Source organism: Thermobia domestica, chromosome 2, assembly GCF_964235325.1.
Source record: "Thermobia domestica chromosome 2, izTheDome1.hap1.1, whole genome shotgun sequence".
In the NCBI taxonomy this organism is placed as follows: domain Eukaryota; kingdom Metazoa; phylum Arthropoda; class Insecta; order Zygentoma; family Lepismatidae; genus Thermobia; species Thermobia domestica.
The window spans coordinates 12,403,820-12,428,397 of record NC_137455.1 but is presented as its reverse complement, the minus strand read 5'-3'; the positions used below and the strand labels follow the sequence as shown (position 1 = coordinate 12,428,397).

At 35.6% G+C, this 24,578-nt stretch overlaps 1 protein-coding gene across 3 annotated transcripts in view; it reads right to left on the bottom strand.

Moving 5' to 3' along the window:
- Positions 1-24,578, bottom strand: part of nvy (CBFA2/RUNX1 partner transcriptional co-repressor nervy) — a 509,466-nt gene that overhangs the window by 39,332 nt on the left and 445,556 nt on the right. For all 3 annotated transcript variants that reach the window (XM_081738534.1, XM_081738536.1, XM_081738532.1), the window contains one exon: positions 20,774-20,898. In XM_081738534.1, the coding sequence (XP_081594660.1) occupies positions 20,774-20,898 (125 nt within the window). The remainder of the gene's footprint in view (positions 1-20,773; positions 20,899-24,578) is intronic.

Below are 24,578 nucleotides of genomic sequence, written 5' to 3'. Positions count from 1 at the left end.
CTCTAGGACGTCCCTCGTGATACAGTGCCTTCTTATCCAATGTCCCAACCAGTTTATCTTCCTCTTCTTAATAACATCTAAAAATTTTCTTTTCTCCCTCACCATTTCTAACACCCTCTCATTCGTTTCCCAGCGAATTCTTTCCGTTCTTCTCCATACCCACATTTCGAAAGCTTCATCAATTTTGCGTACTGTCTAGGCAAACATATAATCAAAGAAATCTTGTTCATATTTCTCTACACAGCTAGCAGAACGAAATAAAACAGCGGAGAAATATATCCTTGAACAGATGTAGCAGATACAGAAGAAAGACCACCATTTGCTATATTCTCTCGATGTCTCCAGTGAGAAATAATCGTGCTATTATTGGAAATTAAGGGAAGAAGAAGACGGAGGAGAAGAAAGAGATCTTAATGAATTTCCAATGTAACCCGTATCTTTCTTCAGAAGTTGATATATAATCAGGAGCAATACGTGGGGATCTCAAGAAACTGGTGGTACCGGCATCTTTCTTTGCAAAAAAATAAACGAACTAATTCTTTACTCGACAGAAAGAAAGTATTTGAGGAAAACTTTTTGAAAACGGAAAAGAGCTCAAGTTAGGAGTAGAATTACATAAAATATTAGCTAAATTGACGTTATTTTAAGTATTATTAATATAATTATCTTGATATTATAGCTAGTGTATAGTTTGATTTATATTATAGACAAAAAGGAAAATAACTTGTTAAATTCTGTTTTATTGCCGACACATTTCCGTTTATTCTTCTGATAGGTCTGAGGTGTCAAACGTAAGGCTCGCGATGCTTTTTTTTCTCACTAAGACCTGTCCACTGACTCTGCCCCACTCTGCATGGAAAGTAAACGAACAGCAGAACACAACATACGAAGTGTGCTCAAAAAATACGATAACTAATTTTATTAGAAACAAACTGATAAGTTTACATGGAATTTGATTTAATCTCCTTCAAAGTAACTGTCCTTCACTGTAAAAAAATTCATAGGTAAATTTACAAAAACACGTTGGCAATCTGTTTGCCAAGCCTCTATGTAAATCAATTTACACCTGTAAAGTAAAATTACTAACATGAAATGGTGTAAAATTACATTTGTATCAATAAAAATATCGTATTTTATTATACATTTACTGTAAATTTGTAAAAAAAATAACAAATTATGTAATTTAATCTATCGAAATGTATATCAACTTATAAAATGAAAAGGTAAGTACATTTTTTATCAGTGTTGGCTAGCAATGCACTTATTCCAACGTTTCATCCATAACTGGAAGCATTTCTCTAAGGCTTCTTTTGGAAGGGCTTTCAGCTGTTCTGTTGTGACCCTCCCAATGTCAGGAATTGTGTCAAAACGTTTTCCTTGAAGCACGGTTTTAATTTTTGGGAAGAGCCAGAAGTTGCATGGTGCTATATCTGGAGAGCACAGCGAATGTGGACAGACAGGAATATTTTTTTCGCCAAAAACTCGCGGATCAAAAGCAAGGTGTGGCACGACGCGTTTTCGTGATGAAGAAGGAAGCCATTTGCTCATTTAATCAACGGTTAAAATTGTTTTTACGGATCGATACGAGATGTTTAGTTCTTCGGAAAGCTCTTGCATAGTCATTTGTGCCACTTTTTGCACGTTTTCATGTTTCTGAGGCTGAAGGATGTCTCGATCGTTGCTCGTTTTTAACCCACTCCTTGTCGCTTTTGAATCGCCCATACCACTTGTAAAGAATCTTCAATGCTACCGTTTCATCGCCATACACTGATCTTGACATTTCGTGAGCATCTTTGGCACTTTTTTGCAGCATAGAATAAAAACTTAATGTTGGCGATCGACTGACATTCTTAACAAGTCTTCACTCTTCTGCCTCTGGAAGCCAACTAACATGTCACAACTCGTTCAAACTCGACATTGACTCCACCAAAGGCTTAGGCTACCGGACTTACTAGTTGAAATAGATATAACATCGATAGATGGCACTGTGCAACTACTTTCACCGTACTTTTTGATGACCCTTATATGAACATTGAAGTTGTTGGTTATTCTTCAGTTACCGTAGAAAAAAATAACAAGCGAGTTTTGCTCCACATTTTGAAACCAAGGTAGACTTCCAAATTAATCAAACTCAATGCGTAAACCGGAAGCAGTAGATCTATAACTTCCGGTCGCAATAGAGGGATAAGACCAGAGATGAAACCTGTTCTTTGGGCGTTGAATCCACATCAAAAACAGTTTTTTTGCTATCTCTTATCCAGTAAAAATGCATGTGGTTCGGATCCTACGTTAAGCTGTTAATCCATGTCTCATACAAAGCGTGTCACATAAAGAATGCAACTTTTGAAATACCCGCCATTTCTGTTATAGTCAGTTGGCAACACTGAACGTTACACGATTTTCATTTGTTCTCTTTGTGGTTAGGAGTCAAGAAGCGCTGAATATCGCATGATCGCTGTTTTCTGTACGGATAGGAATGAAGCGCTTCAATACGAAACAGCGCTTTGTCGTATTGAAAACTCAGTGTGCTCAGAATGTTCAATGTTGTACCTACTCCTACTGGGATACAAAAAAATCACAAACTATAAATATTTTAAGAATATGAAGTAAAATTTTTAAAGAATGTGTTGTGTTTTAATATTATTAATGCAAAAAAAGAAAAGATATCCATAAACATACACGAAAAAAACATGAACGCCAATTGTTTTATCTATAATCACTGCTGTTGGGATGAGGAATCGTCGTCAACCCAGCTGAATCGGTATTTTAAATCGGTAAATTTACTGATACATGTGATTGCGATAAACATTGCGACACAATTAGTTTAAAAGTTGCAACTTATGTATTTAATGTTGTAACCAATGTACCCTGTATTCATTATTCAAGAGACAGAATATTGAATTTCGGGATTTTAATTGCTCCGCTGATCAATAAAATTCGCCTGAACAAGACGTAGAATTCCTGGTTAATCCCGCCTAAACGGGGGCAGTTGGAACCTCATTGACGAACCGCCACTGCAACTACATTTGAAAATAGAGTTTCTGAATTTTTAAAAATAAATCTGACTATTTGGATAACAAGAAGTTACATTGATTACAGAGAATAATATATGAACAATTATAATACATAACTTCTATATATTTTAATAGTAAAATGACAAAAGAGATTTTAAAACATATCATTCCTCGCAGATCACTAGCGCTCCTAGCGGTCGATGGAGCACATAACATATCTCTCCGTCTATATAAACTCCAGAGAAAAGGTGTTCGCCTCGCTCGAGCGTTTCTCGTGTTTACGTTTCTCACGGAACGCCTTCACCTGCAACGTTCTCATTTCTACAAGCTTCAGTTCCAAATAACCTGGATCCTTCTATTATTTTAGTTACGTACGAATACTCTTGTGTTGCAGAACTCCACGTCAGATTGGGAAAGGAACAAGTGCAACCTGCAACTGATTTTTATTTTATTTTTTCTTCTAGCTTTAATAATTAAAATGGTTTATATGCATATATATATACAATATATAGTTTTGAGTATGTTCGTATCAAAGACAAACTATTTCAGACAGAATGTTTAACTTGAAGCATAATTTGAAGCTCGTAAATCAGCAAAGTAAATTTATATAGCATAAAAAAATTTGCATGTCATAAAATGTATGCATTTTTGAATTAAACGAACCAATATATTTCAATCAAAAATTTTCTTGTACGCCTTATATCTGGAGAACTACAGACAGTGTAGCCAAACCCAAAGTATCACTTAACTCAGTATGATGTGCTTATTCCGCAGAAAATATAAAAACTCAATTTAGGGGCCGTTCAAAAATTTTGTAGCCCCTGATCCAAAAACTAATCATTGACCAAGATCGCAATCTTTCGATGCATTTTTAATCATTTCTAAAATTCGTTTTTTTTTTTTTTTTATTAAGACTATTTATACATAAGGATTGTGGATTTAAGACACTTTTACATCAAATCTTAACTTAAGCCCTTACACCCCAGTGTATCAATCATTTGATTACTAGTTTTGTAAGCTATGTATTCATAGAGTTATATTTTTTTACATTTTACTTTATTTAGGAAATATGTGCTTGTCTAAATCAATGGTTCTCAAGCTTTTTGGATTGACGGAACACTTTACTGGACACTCAGCACATCGCGACACACTTGTTTCATATTATTACTATTATTATTATTATTATTATTATTATTATTATTATTATTATTATTATTATTATTATTATTATTAATATCTATTATAATAGTGAAAGCAATTAATTTTTATCATGATTCTATATAGCACTGAGCATTGGAGATGTTGTCTGGTACAGCCTGCCTCAATTTTAACTAATTATTAGTAAATTCTTCATGATTTTTAAATTCTAAAATTTCGCGACACACCTTAAGGGACTACATGACACACCAGAATGTCGCGGCACATCAGTTTAGAATCACTGGTTTAAATGTTTTTTTTTTTTTTTTTTTAATACACCAGACTCCAACAATATTTTTCATGTTTCTTCATGTTAAAGTTCCATATTCAAATTATGACATCCAATGCAAGTAGAGCAAAATTCTAGCAATAAATTATCGTTGTAGAAGAATAAGTCATTGCTAGCAGCCGTGAATAAATGTGAGAAAGACAAAAGCCATGGTGATTGGAACGAAGAGGTCGGTATCAAATATAGAAGTAGGAAGGAAAAAATATATCAGGTGACTAGTTTTCGATACCCAGGCACTATTATTAATAACACTAGTTAACAAATTTAAACTTTTTGTTTGTTACATGAGAAAAATCACCTGATCTTAAAGGAACTTTTTGCGCTGAATTCGAATATGCACTCGGTTTCTCTCCATCACGTACAGTTTTCCCGTAACAGAGGGATTTTCGGGAAATTCCCTCAAAAATTTCCCTTTTCAGATATTTTATTCCCCTAGCTCCTGTCCCCTTACATATAGTAACATAGAAATTATACCTAAGTATACCTTGATTTATATTTAATAAATCCTAAAAGTTTCGTAAAAATCGCTTTGTTCTTTCTAGAGAAATAAATATATTTGTATGTATACTGTGTGCACTGTTTATTGCACCTGATAGTAATGCTTTCAGATCTCCTGAGTTGGGGTAAAAACGATTTGCTTTATTACTACAAACACAGACATAAAAATGAATATTTACAATAGTCAACAACACACTTGTATTGCTCTCTGTAAATTAGAAACGTGTATAAAAATAGAATGTACTTCCAACGTATATATTTTTTAAACGTACAGTATATGTATATCTTAATACATATATATACAATTCTCCAAGTTTTTTCGTTTTGTTCATGAAATGGTTATCAATATTTGTTATCAAATGTAACAGAATGCAAAAGAACTTCCACTTCCCGAGCCCCCTACCAACTGGGAAGAGATATGGCCAAAAGACTCTGATGATGATCATGACCTTGATGAACCATCGACATCAACATGTACATCCAAGGATCCAACGTTCATCCCTGACTGTGTTCGCGAGCCACATTTCATCCGGCAATGTGAACTTAATGACCTAGTCCGTGATTTGCACCTGACAAAACAAGAGGCGGAACTTCTGGGATCAAGGCTCCAGCAGTGGAACTTATTGGATGCAGAAACGAACATATCAGTGTACAGGAAAAGGCATGTTCAATTTTCAAGCTATTTCTCAATGCAAGATAATGTGTGCGTATGTACGGATATAAATGGGTTGATGGCGGAGCTAGGAATTCCTTACGTTCCAGAAGAATGGAGGTTATTTATCGACGCGTCAAAGGTCAGCCTTAAAGCTGTCCTTTTACATAATTGAAATAAAGAACCTTCTATACCACTTGCGCACTCAGTGAAGATTAAGGAATCCTATGACACCATGTCAACTTTGCTAAATCTTATAAATTACAAGGACCATTGTTGGCAAATATGTTGTGATCTCAAGGTAGTTGGTATTTTATTAGGACTGCAGTGCGGTTACATGAAGTACCAATGTTTTTTATGTTTATGGGATAGCCGAGCTGATGACAAACATTATGAAGTGAAGGAATGGGAACCTAGAGTGAATTACGTACCTGGAGAATGCAACGTCAAATACGCTCCTTTGGTAGATCCTAATAAGATATTACTACCGCCACTTCATATCAAGTTAGGACTTATGAAAAACTTTGTCAAAGCCATGGACACATCTGGTGAAGGTTTCAAGTATTTGCGAGATAAGTTCCCTAACCTGAGTGATGCTAAGATTTCAGCGGGAGTGTTTATTGGTCCCCAAATTAGGAAATTAATGCTTGATGATAGCTTTGACAGCAAGTTAAACAGTGCTGAGCTAGCTGCCTGGACAGCATTTAAGTGTGTTGTGCGCAACTTTCTGGGCAATAACAAAGCTGAGAGTTACACAGAAATCGTACAGGACATGATACAGAAATACAAAGAGTTGGGTTGTAGGATGTCTTTAAAAATCCACTTTTTGCACTCCCACCTCAGCTTCTTTCCTGCTAACCTAGGTGCTCTCAGCGACGAACAGGGGGAAAGATTCCACCAAGATATAATGGCAATGGAGAAAAGGTACCAGGGACGATGGGATCCTTCAATGATGGGGGACTATTGTTGGGGTCTTGTTAGAGAATGCAACATTTCTTACAAAAGAAGGAAGTAGTGTACGTTTTTGTAACCCAATGGAAGTTTCATATATTGTGATAGTTTTCATTGTCTTTTCATGACCTTTTGGTACATTTGTATTATTGTTTATTGTAAATTGTCACACTTGTAAATTATATTGTATTATATTTTATATATGTGTTTGTGGTAATAGAGCAAAACGTTTTACCTCAACTTAAGAGATCTGAAAGCATTACTATAAGGTGCAATAAACAGTACACACAGTATACATACAAACATATTTATTTCTCTACAAAGAATAAAGCGATTATTACGAAACTTGGAGGGTTTGTTAAATATGAATCAAAGTATACTTAGGTATAATTTCTATGTTAGTATATGCAAGGGGACAAGATCTTGGGGTGTAAAATAAACGAAAAAGGAAATTTTTGAGGGATTTTCCCGAAAATCCCTCTGTTACGGGAAAATCGTACGTGATGGAGAAAAACCGAGTGCACATTCGAATTCAGCGCAAAAAGTTCCTTTAAGAACAGATATTTCCTTTTATGTAACAAAACCTTTGTTAACTAGTGTAATGATATGAAGTGTGAATGTGAAATAAAAGGAAGAATAGGAATCGCGAAAGAAACCTTTAGGAGGAAGAAAAGGCTATTTTATGGGACTTTCAATAAGGAGGTCAGAAAAAGACTCATAAAATGCTTCGTGTAGAGCAGGGTTTTTCAACCTGGGGGTCGCGAGAGGCTTTCATGAGGGTCGCGAAGGTAAGCGGAAGAGATAAATATAATTAGAATCTAAAACGGAAAATATTTTTAAACAGTATTTTTGAATTTTGTTCTGATAGACTTATATGTTATAAGGATTCTTATTTTTTTATAAATAGTGTTAAGAACAAATAAAATAGGTTTACTAAACATTTTCAACAAGTGCAGAGTTGTTTAAAATCAATTTAAGTGAAAGAAATACGATATGAAATTAATGAGAACTGCATATTGAAATACCAGAAAAATAGAAATGCAACAAAACCTGCAGATTGAAGTACAATTAAAATTGAAAGCTAATGAGATACCTGAGCATGGTGTGATTTCACTAGTATGGCAAGTTCGTTTTAATCTTCGTGACGCATATTATCAAGTCATGTAAAATACTCAATATTTTTTTAAACAACTGTCCAGGTTTTTTAAAAACTAAAATTAGAAATCACTTTTTATTTTTTTATCACGTGATCTAAAATTAAGGGAGTTATGAAGTTTTAAAAAAATTTCAAACGGACTCCATTTTGAAACAGTATGACGGATCGGATTCTATATCTCTAATATGAAATAACTGACCAAATTCGGTTTTAATTCGTTCGCTTTTTAGGGAAGTTACTGTATCCATTATACATAAGAAATTTATTCTACTATTATAGAAATAGATGGATATCGTGAGATCTCCCTAATAGGTATATTAAAACTCTCACACAGCTTATTACAAACCAGAAAGTATAAGAGGGACGCTGGCAAGAAGATAAAATTAGGGTTGTGGTAGGAATTAGGTTGAGAACCGCTGGTGTACTGTATGGGTCAGAAACAGGGACATTACGCAAAAATGATGAAAAACGACTGGAAGCCTTCGAAATGTGGGTGTAGAGAAGAATGTATCATGAGGGACGTGCTAAGGGGTATGGTGGCAGGAAAGAGAGGGAGGAGCGAAGGAGACTACAATTAATGGACGATATCAAATCAGGAAAATCGTACGTGAAGACGAAGAGGTTAGTAGAAGAGCCCGGAGCATGGAAGATTCTCAGTTGCGGAAAGTGACCTGCCAAAATGGCAGAATACCTATGATGATGATAAGCAGCAGAAAACAGAAACAGCTAGGTCATATGATAACGTTACTAACGCTGATAAACTTAAGCTATGCAAACGTATGTATCGTTCCTATTCTATTTAGTGATGAGCGTAAGTGTCTTGATTTTGCAGTTTTTGCAAGAGTCTTGCATGCAAGACAAGACCAAGACCAGGAATCCCGATGCAAGACCAAGACCAAGATTCTTGCACAAATGCTGGCTCAGTGGTAGAGCGTTCACCTCTGATGATGGGGTCTCTGGTTCGATCCCAGCTTGTGCCATGCAGCTTTCTAGTGGATAAACACCGTGTGCGTGGGTTTTCCCGTTTCCTCCTACTTCCTTCATTCTACCATTTCATTCATTTCTCATTATCACCCTCTCCCATAGCCTCTGTGCATAATTGTGGGACGTTAAACTAGACACTTCATTTCATTTCAAAGCATTTAGTGGTGTTCTTCTTCCAAAACTAAAGAGAAATGTGGTATTGAACATCGGTAATTCCATACACCATAGGTGCCGCCTATATGAGTATGGCCTTGGCACCAAGGATCAAGCATCCGTTAGAAATTTTTAATGCGTGCTCAAAAAATTAATATCGAAATAACATTTTCATGACATTGACAAAAACTTAGTGTATGTGACCAAGTGGTTTCATGGGCACATACGTTGAATAATTGTTTATCAATATAACTTTTAGCCTTCTCAGGTATACGGCACACGAGAATTGAGCGATGTAACACTATACAACAATAAATAATCCATATTCACAACTGAGAGTGATTTTGTACAGTTATTTCAAATAACCTGGAGTTTGATGCTGCGTTTATGTATTTCTAATATAGGTCAAAGTATTTGTATAAATTGAATTTACACACAAAAAAACATGGACAGTTGAGTCGTTTTTAGTTTTCACTCAAATTATTCTAAAATATTAAGAAAAAAATGAAATGAAATCTTTAAGTTTTACGTCCCACATTATGCGTCTCGGGAGTAGTCTCGCCAATTTGGGATCCAGTGGAGTTTTGAATATGTTAAAAAATATAAAAAAGATTACGAAACGTTGTAATTTATCTTATAAGTAGTGAAGCGTGGGGACCCATTGAAAACAAATGAAGGTTATAGCCTATGTTGTACATTATCATCATACTTACACGAAGGTAAACTATATTACATTTAGAAACATACATTCTATTTCCGTTACTATTGGCGCGTTGTAGAATTTATCCAGAGTAAAATTTACCAATGAAAAGCATAAAATTTCTTAAAAGCAAGACTTGCAAGACTCTTGCAGCAAGACCAAGACCACCCGGGTCTTGGCCTTAAGTCTTGCATTTGCTCATCACTAATTCTATTTCATGTATTCACTATTTCGCTAGTAGTGTAAAGGGAATCATAGCTTAGTATCTTTTGACTATTAATCCAACAAAAGCTTCTGAAGATATAGAAAATAGAAATAGTAATTGTGAAATTTTAACAATAATAAATATTCTAGTCTGAAATTTCAATAAAACACTGATGCTTTCCGGTAAGAGTGCACAAGTTAACCCAGAATTGTGGTTGTAAGATAACTGAGGGACCTGTTTGAAAGTAAGAACTTAAGTCTCGAAAACTTGAAATAAGAGAGATACGCTCTTCTTCATGTATCACTCGACCAGAAATGCAATCTGGTTGGCCAAGCACTTCGTAATCTGTAGCGTTAAGAAGCTTTTAGTTTCAGGATGGTAGGATGAAAAATGGAAAGAAACATGTAGAGTCACGCAGCTTTCTTGCTTTTAATCTTGACATTGAATCATAAATCATATATTAATTTTATTATTGAAACATTTACTGTATTTATGGCATACTAAATGAAATGCCCGTTTTTAACATGAGGAAAATATTGTTTATACAAAATATTTGAAAACAAAGATGTAGAATAAATAACGATGAATAAATAACAAAGTATTTGAATGCCATTCCCCCGTGAGATATGAATTGCAATAGTATTACCCCTGCGATGTAGACAACCAACAATTAAGTTACGAAGTGTTGCCTAATCTGGTAGGGGCAGTTCTACCTCATATGTTAGCATTATGTTGATTTTGCGGGCTATATGAGAAGGGACCTACTGATTAACGTGCAATCCGAACCACATGAACTCCACCGGGAATCGAACCCGGGATTCCCACCCCCCCATATGTTAGCATTAGAATACTGTTGCTTGGGGACTTATCTCCTTATAGGGAACCCTCATTTATATATCCCTGATATTGTTCATATGATATATATGAACAACATAATTATAACTGTTTTTATCTTTCATTTAATTTTTAAACCACGTTGATATACTATGTATGGACTCATCTGATCTTTACCAAACTTAACATGAAGTAGGCTTTGACTTGCCTAGCACACATATGAAATACGGGGATATTTTAGTATATAAATCGCAAAATAAAATATCTTTGAATTTACATATGAATATCACTTATCTTTCTGATCCTTTCCGTAAGTGGAGCTCCTTCGCGGCCAAGCGGTTAACGTGGAGACCCGGGTTCGATTCCCGGCGGGAGCTCATGCGGTTCGGATTCCACGTTAATCAGTAGGTCCACGTCTGATATAGCCTCGCTGTTGAACGGGACGTTAAACTTAAAATCAACTCAACTTTCCGTAAGTGAATGCGTATACGGCAGCAACACCATTTATCATAGATGGCATTGGTGATCAATGTTTCGTGTGGCTGAGGGTCATTCTACTGTTAAATAGATACAATGGTAGGTTTGTTAGCTTATTCTATAAGGATCGAGTAACAGACCGTAATTCAATTTCTTGGAGCCCAAGGCAAATCTGCTTAGGAAGTGCACAAGGAAATAGTACCTGTACGTTTCTCCCAAAAAACTGTTTACAACTTTGTGGAACATTTCAATCGTGGTCGAACCGGCATCGTCCAGGTTCGTTTGACAGAATTTTACAGTGACGCTAACCTGAAGAATGTTTAAGACATGATACGGGCCCGTCAACGTCTGACTATCGACAAAGTGGCTTTACAGTTAGATTGTTCACTTAGAACAATGTACAGCATTGCATTACACGACAAACTGAATTTTCACAGTGTGTGCACGACTTATCCCCTGTAAGCTCACTGGCCAACAAAGAAACCAGAGAATCTAATGAGGTACGCGATAGAGGATACCAACATATATCGAAGCACTGCTGAGAACATCTGATTGTGTATGCTTTCTCTAAGAATTCATTATAGCGATGCACGTATAAATAAATTCTGGCAAAGACAATAAAGAGAATCAAAACGTTTTAATAGGATAGTTGGAGGGGCATTTTTCAGTAAGAAAAACAACATACATTTTTATTATAGGCAACCAACATTTCTTTGCTACTGTGCAGGTTGCATAGAAGCTAGAGAGTTGGATTTTAAGGGGATCTTAAACCTTTTACCACTGCTTTCTCTGTCCCCATAACATAACATGTAAAGTTTACTTCATGAATATCTAACGAAATATGGTACGTAACAACTTAAAATTTTCCATATGTATACAGAAAAGCAATAGAAATTAGACAGTTGTTTCAATTTCACGCTTAATGACCTAGACCAAGAGTAATGAACTCCTTTTAAGTAACCTTGTAAGTTACTATATATTGAAGGTTCTGTGTTCCAATTTGATCTTCGCGAACACATGTCCTGCTGACAGGCAGGGATTTCCCTCCCCCCTCTTAAGTCCTTTTCCAATGGGTGCGGTAGAATGCCGCGGGGTGCCACCCTCATCCCATTTCTTTCCTTCGTTTCTGCAGAGCTGATAGAAGATTTTTGTAAACGTCACAAAGGAAGAATATTTGCTTCAAAGACAATTAGAAATATTTGCTTCTTGCGATTTCCTGCTGTATGATGTATACTACGATCGCAAAGATCTTGTAGAGAACGTCAATTTCTTCATTACTAATAACTCTACTTAGATAATTATTGCTAGCCACTAATTTCATATGAGTAAGTTTCAACTCTTTGTAATAACACTGCCACAACAGTAGAAAATAGGGGGGTATATACTTTGGAGCAGCGGGGTAAATCTGTCTTCAACATTCGGGGGGACGGGTAAGACTTTTTTTTTTAGCGATGTTAAAAATATTTATAAAGTTGAAAAGCAATGCTGTGGTGGATCAGGGAAGCATAACGGTCTTCAACATTGGGAGGCGGGCAGATTTGAGGCTTATTCTGGGGGACATCAACTTCACCTCACTTTCCTTTGTGGCAATCGAACACAAATCATCACATTTCTCCCCCAAAAAACATATTTCAAAGCGGATTATTGGAGGGACAGCCCCCCCCAGTTCCAAGATTGGAGGGGACATGTTCCTCTCGTCCCACCAAGGATTTGCGCCAGTGCTTTGGAGAGCACAATCAACAATTTGATACAGATCATGGTTGACATTTAGCTTTCCTTTGCAGCACTAAGTTTGTATGAGACGTTTGCATGGATACAAAATACAGAATTCCCTCTAGTAACTGGGATTCGAAATTCGTGGCGGGTAGTTACTTCTACTTTCTGGCAACAGTAGCTATTTAAATAATTTTCTGGAAGTAATAAAAAATCAACTTTACTTCAAGATCCATTCAACAGAAACGATGGATTGAACCCCATGAACCAACTTTCCAGTGAATAAACATACGTAAGTAACATTCTAAAAATACAACAGCCCTTTCCGTTCGTCTGTCTAATGGCTAGCTTGCGCACCTTTGGATCACGGATCTCGAGTTCGATACCCGATGGAAGAGCTTTGAAATTTCAACACATCACTAAGATTTGCATTCCACTGAAGGCTCATGTGTTTTATAATATCGTGGGCCGCGGTGGCTCAGTGGTAGAGCGTTCACCTCTGGTGCTTGGGGTCCCGGGTTCGATCCCAGCTCCCGCCAAGTGAACTTTGTGGTGGACAAACACCGTGTGCGTGGGTTTTCTCGGGGTTCTCCCGTTTCCTCCCACTTTATTCATTCCATCATTTCATTCATTACTCATCATCACCGTCTCCTTTAGCCTAACCGGCATAACCGTGGGACGTAAAACTCAAAGATTTCATTTCATTTTTTTATAACATCGGTCCAGAAAGGGACACTAAACTCTAAACACACCAAACCAACCAAATTAATAAAGAACGGACGTAGTAATGTCACAATAATTTAGACTACGGGAGCGATTTTTTTTTTTTTAAAGTTTTCAGATTATGGTACTAAATATAAGTGGAACTAGGGCCTCGAACATTTCTAGTTCTTGTTACTCGAAAATAAGCAGTATAATATATACACACATGGTGTCAGGAAATAACTGCGGGAAGGGAAGCCTCGGATAGAAACATGCCTATAGCCTAAAAGCCTATAGATCACCCTTGGTGTACAATTGTGTTATATTTAAACGGGACATGGCGTCATCTAGTGTGCTTTCCGTTGTTAGAAAAAATCAATGGAAATTCAATGAGAACGTAACTTTCGTGGTTAATCGTCCATCATCGCTTTTTATGATAATATCACTGAGCTAGAATATTAGAAACCTTCTCAGGACTAAGATTTAACTTTACGTTTAAAATAGTCAAAATTTATTCAGTAGTTTTAGTGTAATAAGGGGCCATTCATTTATAGAATATAACAAACAGTAAACTGACTTCTATATATATATAGACCAGACATCTTTTTGTTAAATAATAAACCCTGGCAGACATCAGTAGAAAAGCATATATTTTATAGTCACGATTGGAAATGAACATCTGTAGAGTTTCCGTATCAAGAGAAGAGTCCACTAGTGTGCTACTAGCGCCGCGTGGTGTTGAAATACTGCAACTCATTGTCTGCGGGCGGATTTTAAGCTTTCGATCTTGTCTAACTCTCTTCAACGAGCGCAGCAGGGGAAGAAAAGAGGGGGGAAGACAAACAGATCCAGTGGCCTGGGAACCACAACTGCTGTCGTACAGTCCCTTGTAAACAGCCTAAATTTCGAATTCCAAGCCTTTTTAATATTAATTTGCTTCGATCAAAAGAAATGTTAGACTCTGTTTTTTTTTCATTTTTTTTTCTAAATTCTGTTGTATGTTGATTTTTCTTTCAATTTTTAAACACAAACTAGAATACTTCGTTAAAAAGATTAAAAAGAATTCTGTGATCCATCAAATATAATTGGCGCAGTATCTTTTTTTCTTCGGTTTGAAGAATTGAAGTAATAAGATAACACACAGAACACAACGAAGATAGAATTGATTTTATACAGTAAATGGAAGTCACAGTGTACCCATCCCTTCTTAGTCAATTAAGCACTCCATAAATTAGTCATATGTCCTCTCCCCCCCAAAAAAATCCTTCTTTTAAAGGTGCTGAGTGCCTCGATATCTTAATTTTTTTTAAGCCCTTTGATCTATGTGGAGAGAGATGGCATGAGTCAATGAAAACTTGACCCATGATCCATCACCCACCATGACCCACTCTGACCTACCACCCACCAAAACCAATTGTCATCAACTCTGACACATGATCCATGCCCTCTTCCCCAATGACTGAAGAGTTTACACTTGTAATAAAACAAGGCTGTGAAATTATCACTAATCGGAGTTTGAATTTCTACGATCAATTACTCAAGCACTATATATAACAGGCACGTAGCCAAGGGGTGGGTCCGGAATCCCCCTTCGGATCCAGAAATGAAAAATATTAAGGAAGGATGAAACAAAAAGAAACGAGAAAAAGATGAATCAGAGTCAAAAGTATAAAGCTACAGCAAGCGTTTGGTTACTCTTTCTTATGAGGAGCTTTGTGAGGAGGAAACGGGGAGGGGGGGGGGTCAAGTTGAAAATTGATAGCATTCCGAATTCCATTTAGCTCCATGCTAATCCTATGAACTACAAATGACGATCGATAAACCGGTTCGATAAGATAGACTCTCAGGCAGAACTTAAGAAATGACCGGTGTCACCAATAATATGAGTCATTTTGAATTTCGCGGCAACATTAATCTATTTGATAGGATGTCTTTACTTCCGAAAAAGATCTCGTTGCTACTCTTGACGGCATTAAACGAAGAAAAGAAAAAAGAGAAGAAAGAACACAAGCAGAACCGGGTTCGACTGACCTCGGAAGCTGTGTTTTTTCCAGACCTGTTTTTTGGGGGGCATTGCCCCCTCCGGAGCTCTGAGAGTGTCCCCGCGGAGGAAACCAAAATAATACGTCTATATTATAATAAAAAAAATAGAATAGTATCAGCAGTGCCCCCGGAATACTAAGTGCGCCCCCCCGGAACATTGTTTCTGAAAGAAACACTGCTCGGAAGACTATATCTTTTTCAATACTTTTTGATATTCTTTTACTCAAGATTTCTTCATAGTTTTTCTTATTAAAATACTTACTAACATGTCCTCATTTTATTGTCCTAAAAGACCAATATGGGTATGTTGTCAGTAAAAGAGTTTAGATTGATGGATCCCCTGGTGTGTAATCATAGTATTTCATGTCACACACCCCCATTACGAAGTCATGGCTAAACGAACGAATATGTGTTGCCAATAAAATAGTTTAGAATGATCGAGCTCCTGGTGTGATAAGCACAGTATTTCGTCACGGAACCCCCCCCCCTATCACGAAATCCTGGCTATGTGCCTGTATATAATTATTCCCTTGTTGAATTGCAGATACATTTCAGTGGAAAATAGGATGAAATTTGAAAATTTTAAGTCAAGATAAAGCAGGCCAACGTAAAGAAAGAAGAAAAACCGTATAAAATTCAACTGTGTCTCGGAAATCAAGTAGTAACTAATATTGCTATTATTACAATTACAAATATCAATATCGAAAAGTGCCTGAAGTTCCTTTTTTTCACTTATACTCATCTGAGGTAAGTAAATAGAAACAAACGAAACAGGAAGAAAAACGGAGGCGTTGAAAGTAAAACGTAGACAAATTCACCAGTGTTCAGAAGATGCTGTCTACAATACACTGGGTAGAGGAAATTAATAGGTAAAAAAAAAAAAAAAAAAAAAAAGTTTTATGCCGGCTAGGCTAAAGGAGACGATGATTAAGAGAAATGAATGGAATGGTGGAATGAAGAAAGTGAAAAAAAACGGGAGAACCCCGAGGAAAGCCACTCACACGGTGTTTGTCCACCACAAAGTTCACTTGGCGCGAGTTGGGATCAAATCTTGGACCCCATGAACTAGAGCTGAACGCTCTACCACTGAGCCCCTCGATGAGTCAGAATAGGTCGCAATGGGTGATGTCATGTTGACCTACGACTCAATCACGAATCTTGACCCACGACCCCAGATTCATACCATTTCTAATGTGGAGAATTATTCTTGTTATTTTCTTTGAAATGAACACGAACTATTATGATGTGATTTTACTGATTCTTTCTTCGAGTCTACTCAATTGTTTCTTGCTTTCTGAAAATGAATCTACATTATGCTAGTTGCGTCCAAGCCTTCGACCTGAGCTACATTATAGACGTTAAAAACATGCTTGATTAAAAGTTCCAATTATTTACAACTTAATAAATTTATTACTTTTTTTTTTTTACTTTGCTCATCTACCACTCCAAATTCCATTCCATATTTTTATTCAATTATTCAAGGACAACAACTCCGCACGTAGCGACATTTATTAGCGTAAGAGTTGCAAGCTATAGCGGATAGCAACATCTATTACAGAATACGTGCACGTAAAACGTGCATTCTCCTTATCTATCACTCCTTTCTAGTTCTTTTCTACCTTCTTGTTCTTGTATTTCATGAAAGAGATCAAAATGAATGTAAAATATCTCTTATAAGTATCTAAATTGTATTTTTTAAAAAAATAAAGGCAATGTAGCACATAATGACGTTTTGTAGTCTGGAGAACTGGCCTTCCCTAGTCTTGGTTACGGCCCGAGTACTATGTTCAAAAATTCATTTGGAGCGGTTCGGCCTTTTTCCCGCCATGTACTCACAAATATCACTTTCAGTGTTCTTAATCTAAAAGAAGATAAGATAGCTTATCTCATATTAAATCTTATCTTCCTCTAGATTAATAACAATGAAAATGATGTCGTTTGTGATAGGACTCCGGGGTTCGATTCCCGGCAGAAGCTCAAGCAGTGCGGATTCCACATCTCATATGGCCTTACTGCTAAAAGGGATGCTGGACTCGACCGAGATAATAGAAATAAGAAAACCTTCATATCCTTTTATTATAGGCCACCAACATTTCTTTGCTGCTGTGTAGGTTGCATAGAAGCTAGAGAGTGTTATAGATTTTAAACGTAATATGGTTAGCCTCCGTTACCCATGAAGATGATAACAGATTGACTTTATTAACAAAGTCAACCGAGATAATAGCAGTTTCGTTATAGGCAACCAACATTTCTTTGCTACTGTGCTGGTTGCATAGAAAGGAACGCTGAACACAGTTACATTAGGAACTGAAATACTTACACTTCAAAGGACATTTACGATATACTCTGCAAGGCATGTATCACACAGATTCATTAGCGTGGAAAGATCATATTTCTGTTCCCCTAACACGTCTATGTTGCAAGTTAAAAAAAAGAGTAAATATCTGGGAGGACTATTGCTTCCTCTGCTTTACCCGTGGATCCGCCACTGAACTCTACTGAAATGTGATAAATAACTATTTATGTAATATTTTCCAAGTTCACAAATATTTCATCGCGGTTTATGTTATATTGTTCTTTTGTAATAATAATAAATTGCAACGGTTTTGGTTGGTCTGAAGCATTTCTGTTATCAAATATTTAAGTTTATTTAGTTCTTCATTCATTTGTTATTTTAGTAAGTGTTGACGAAAGAAATATGGCAATACTGAGCAGTATCAATAAGCTATTTTGCTTTTTATCGTCAAAATTCATACAAAATAGTTCTCTAACAATTTCTCACAAAATACATAACGAATATGGGTCATTCCATATCAAATAACATAATTTTAAAACATGACCATGCTTCAATGTCTCAGATTCTCTTCAAAAAATTTTCACACATTAATACCAATGAAATTATGCTAAATTATTTTTTTCCGATTTTTTAAATGAGAAATGGGCCGGGGAGAATTTTTTGAAAAATGTGAAGTTTGCTTCAATTTCGCTTTCCGTCACTCACCATTATGAAACTAAAATTACCATAACTTACTTATTTTTGAAGTTATTGGACTCATTCAGATGTCAAATGAAAGCTTAATTTTGGCTCTTTCAGACCTTAAACTATCAAACATTAATGGGCATACAAAGCAAATTTTAGGGTTTTTCACAAATTGTGCCGTTGCTAAAAATTTACTACTATGAAACTTTTGAAACATTTTTTGTACATTCATCTTAACACGTAGATGGTATGGTTAAAAAATAAAGATGGTGTTTTTTTGAATTTTTGTAATTATTATTTTTTATGTACGGAAATATACAGTTTTAAGTTTCGTTACAAATTGTGTCATTGCTCGTAAGTTACAACTATGAAACTTTTGAAACTTTTTAAATAGAATCAACTCAGCACATACATGATATGGTTAAAATACAAAATGTGTGCTTTTGGTATTTTTGTAGTTATTATTTTTAAGTATCTTACGTGTATGAAAATATACAGTTTTAAGTTTTGTTACAAATTGTGTCATTGCTCGTAAGTTACGAGTATGAAACTTTTGAAACTTTTTAAATAGAATTATCTTAGCACATACATGACATGGTTAAAAAACAAAAAAGATATTTTAGGCATTTTTGTAATTATTATTTTATTGGTGGTTTACATTTATGGAAATATACAGTTTTAAGTTTTGTTACAAATTATATAATTGCTCGCAAGTTACAACTATGAAACTTTTGGAACTTTTTAAATAGAATTATCTTAGAACATAAATAATATGGTTAAAAAATAACAAGGGTCATTTTGGTATTTTGGTATTTTTTTATTTTACGTGTACGGAAATATATATTTTTTTGTTACAAATTGTGTCATTGCTTATAAGTTACAACTATGACACTCTTGAAACTTCTTTTTATACAATCATTTTATCACATACATGATATGGTTAAAAAATAAAAAGAAATGGTGTAATGTGTAGTTTTGGTATTACTATAATATTATATTTTTGTACTTTAACTATGACTTTCAACTTTTTCCCAATTGTACCATCGCTTACAACTATCAAACTTTTGTAACTTTTTATAGGATTAGTTTGCAATTACTATTTTAGGTATGATTAAATAACAAAAATGTATATCTTTTTTGTAATAATCTTGCGGTTTTGTGAATGAAAAATATAGGCCTAGCAATGTAAGATGTTGAGTGATTATTACAAACCCTATCAACAGAAATAAGAAATTATAGATTAATGTACGTACATAGATGAAAACAATAAATATACATACCAGTAATACTTCTTAGAATTACATAGATTTACATACAAAATGTTGTGTCCTATATTTCACAGCTCATTCTTTTCATTGATGATATGATGTAATCTTTTAATTTTGCTTTCAGTTGCGTAAGTCCGGGCTGATTGGCTTGTAAGAAATGGAACAGGAACTTCCCAGATGATATTTTCAAAAGGTATCCAACAAAAGTCTTCATTTTCTGGCCAGTAGAATGTAGAAGACCCAAGGTGATTTATGAATTGTACTCTGACGTACGAAAATACTAATTACAAAACTACAAAATAACACCCTTTTTTTTCTAACCATATCATGTATGTGCGAACATGATTCTATTTAAAAAGTTTCAAAAGTTTCATAGTTGTAACTTACGAGCAATGACACAATTTGTAACAAAACGTAAAACTGTATATTTCCGTACATAAATAATAATTACAAAAATACAAAAAAAACACACCTTCTTTATTTTTTAACCATATCATGTACGTGTTAAGATGAATGTACAAAAAATGTTTCAAAAGTTTCATAGTAGTAACTTTTGAGCAATGGCACAATTTGTAAAAACCCTAAAATTTGCTTTGTATGCCCATTATTGTTTGACAGTGTACTCTTTTGCAAGGTTACTTAAGATTTACTGAAAGGGCAAAAATTAGGCTTTCATTTGACACCTACATGAGCCCAATAACTTCAAAAATAAGGAAGCTATGGTAATTTAGTTGCATGATGCTAAGTGCCTAAAAGTGAAATTGAAGCAAACTTCAGATTTTTTAAAAAATTTCTCCCCGGCCCATTTCTCATTCAAAAAATCGGGAAAAAATTAATTTAGCATAACTTCATTGGTATTTATGTATGATAAAATTTTGAAGAGAATCTGAGACATTGAAGCACAGTGCTCTAGTTGATTCGACATGGAATGACCCATATACTTGTTGAAGTGCTTACCTTTCTGAAGCTCGTCTCTTTCCATTTTCAGTGACCTCTGCGTGGAAGATTTCGGAAGGTTCACTCGGCGAGAAGGCGGGGTCCAAAACTAGATGCTCATGATGCCTGATGTATTGTTGAGGAGACTGAAAAACAAATTTACATTTGTGAGATCACGTTAGCAGTATACAAGTACTAGCACATTTTTTACATAGACCCTACTCTTTCCTAATTTCAGAAGTAATTGATTCTTCACTGATGTTATCAAAATCTTTAAAATAAGTGCAAGGCTATATTTTGCTTAAGTTTTTATCTCAAATTAATACTTATCAGTTTGTTCTATGATACCTCCACCTGCTCTTTTCAGTTTAACGATTATGACGATTTTGTTTTCCCATAATTATGTCCTTTAGACTAAGGGAGACGATGATTAAGGCAAGTGAATGATGATGGAAGAATTGGTGGAATGAGAAAGTGGGAGGAAACGGGAGTATCAAGAGAAAATATACGGACACGATGTTGTCCAACACAAACATACTTGAGCGGGGATCGAACCAGGGCCCCCATACACCAGAGATAATCGCTCTACCACTGAGCCACCGTGCCCACCCCAATTGATGGATTGAAATTTAGCGCCCCTTTCAGCACTGAAACTATACGACACGTGATCTTACAGTTTAAGGCAGAATCCGAACCACTGTAATGCATTCAAATTTTCCCACCGAAAATCGAACCCGGGATTCCATGCACCAGAGACACACGCTCTAATCAATAGACTAGTGAGGAACAAGGTCCGTCGACCCTACTGTTCCGCGCTCTTACAGGTCCCTTCATAACTCCCTGTTTCTGCGTTGCCACTTTCTCCAGCTGTAGTGTGACGTCATCGCGGTGAAGCAGGGACAAATATCGTGTGCTAAGCCTATGTTCCGCCGTAGCGATTTGCAAAGGAAAACATATTTTTAAATGCAATAAAAATAGACTACATACAGATACAATATGTACTCACTATAGCATTGAGTAGCACTTGAAAAATAGCTTTGCATCCACTATCTTAAAGAACATTTCTCCTGCGGAGTTCCTGTGTTTTTCTATTCAAAAACCGAATTCTGAAGTATGTCTTAGCCTTGTCGAATAGTTTCAAGAGCGAATTGTCTTTCTTAGGACATAAAACGGTCGGCCAATCACATTCTTTTTCTTTTCTTCGATTCCCAGTTTTTTGTGAAATGTTCGAAATATAACTTCATACTATTTTATTGCTTCCATCCACCTGAAAGAAGATGAAACGAGACCACCACGTAGCCTCATATTGCCACCATTGAACTTCGAAAGAATAGCAACTATCTTGAATCCTGAAACTTCAACTTTCGATATGATTTCGAAGAGTAAGTTTTTACTCAGCCTTATCGAAATCATAATACTTTGGCTGTTTCCACACATCTATTAACCCTCGAATCATTGCCACCTGGACATTTCTGTGTGGTCCTAAAAATAAATAAACCTCTTGGTCATAGCATACGCGCCTATTAACATTCAATTCATCAAATATAAGCACTGAAAATTTTTCCACACTCTTTAAGTAGCGCCCTTGCTAAGTCAGAATTTTCAAAACTGGGGTAAGAACACCAGGAAAAAACAGTAATTTTTGCATACAACATCGAAATGTTGACACATTGGGTACGGGGATTCGAACTTGTAACCGCAGATGATTGTATAATTTATCAATGAGGCGTGTTGAGTTAATGCACGAATGATATCTTAATCAGTCCACCTTAGTTTTTTCTTGCATTTATTAGCATATTTACTTGGTCTAGTGTAAAACTTTTTCGTAATATATCATCACCCGGTTATTAACCACTTTATTGAAACGATCACAATATTATATTTTAGAACTAGCCTTTGAAATTAATTCTTTATTATATTTGCTTTCCAATTCTTTTAAGTTCGTTTGTAAACATATTATTTGGCTTTGTACATGCTGTTAGACTTCAGTTTTTCGTTCTCTTTACGCAAAAAGGAGAGCTCTTCTTTTGGTTTATGCCCCTCACTCCACAGAACAAACGGAAAATAACATAAACAAAGAGTTCTTTTTGTTTCAGTCACAATAGTTATTTCATCTGGCTCTGATTTGTTTTTTCTTTAAACACCTAACTTACGTACATTTAATTCTTTCATTATTTACATCAACACGGTTCCGTAATTTAGAAGCTCAAATTTTAAATTATGTCCATAAGCTTCGGGAATAAAATGATCGGAATAGACGCTGGCGTTTTCAACTTTAAAGATGTCTTTCCGACAACATTTCTTTTGCCAAACTTTCCGCAAAAAATCCGAGGGAAATACATGATAAATAACTTTGGAACTCGTAGTATTTCTTCTATAATTGCGACAAGTACTTAGTGTAGAATTCGACATGCTTATAGGCTAACACGAGCACTACAGTAATTAATGCTTTCTTAATACAGGAAAGCAAGAATCACTCACTTTTCTACAAAAATCAAAGAAACAAGCAAGGGTGAATGACAAGGACCTTGGGCGAAAAGCTGTTTCTGCTCCCGCCGTGACGTCACAATTTTACTGCATCTTCGGTTTTCAAAGAAGGGTAGTTATGACGCGACCTTAAAAGAGGAAGGAACAGTAGGGTCGACGGACCTTGAGTGAGGAACACCCTTAATTCTTGTACGAAATAGAAATTACTGAAAGAGCAAACTTCCAGCTTTCCCTTGTTTGTTTATTATTTTTAATAGCCAATCTATATTTCGAGTTTCATCTTTCAGACTTACGGGGCTAGTAAGATATTCTATTTTTAACATACATTTTGAACATCCCCCCTCGCTAAGAACATTCAGTTTAATAAAAATGACATTATAAAATGACGACTAATAATTATGTTAGTAAAAATTAATTTCAAGTAATGTGGCCATTTTCCCGTGATAATACAGACAACGTCGCTTTGAATGTGTAGAAAAAGTTTCTCCTTCTTAAACGCAGAATTTCCAGAAAAGCTAGAATGAGTATTCGTTTATTTTTAAATAATAATCGTCATACCTTGAAAGGCTCTTGTCAAATTTTAGTTTTTGCATTAATTTTGGAGTACCCACTTCCCCTTAGGGTACGCATTTTACTAAAAGTAATATGTCAAAAAATCCAGCCTGAGCCAAACTCAATTCAAAAGTATATTTCAAATGCATCACTCGTTTCCCCATGTTTATCAGACAGACAACCTTGATAGTTTTTTTGATATTACTGGTAAAAAAACATCGGACTTTGAGTCCTTCTTCCCCTTTAAAGCAGAATTTCCGAAAACATTGTGGCACGTTTCCACCTTGAATCTACCATTTTGTATTGAGAAATTAAGATAGCTACCCACTATATTACAAGTCCGGGGCACGTTTCCACCTTGAATCTACCATTTTGTATTGAGAAATTAAGATAGCTACCCACTATATTACAAGTCCCTTTTGTAGAGAATACTTTCCCTTTTATAGGAAAGCTTTAGAAAGGTAAGTTACCCTTTAGTCATGCTCATTCCTTTAGTTGGTAACACAATTCCCTTTGAGTACAACGTCAACCTTTCACTACAGTGCCTAGGTATTCAGGTTATTTTAAATACGAGGGCCAGTCAAAAAGTTCCCGGAATTTTGTTGTAGCTCTCTATTTCCACAGGAATTTTGTTGTAGCTCTCTATTTCCACAGGAATTTTGTTGTAGCTCTCTATTTCCATAGGGATTTTGTTGTAGCTCTCTATTTGCACAGGAATTTTGTTGTAGCTCTCTATTTCCACAGGAAGTTTTGTTGTAGCTCTCTATTTCCACAGGAATTTTGTTGT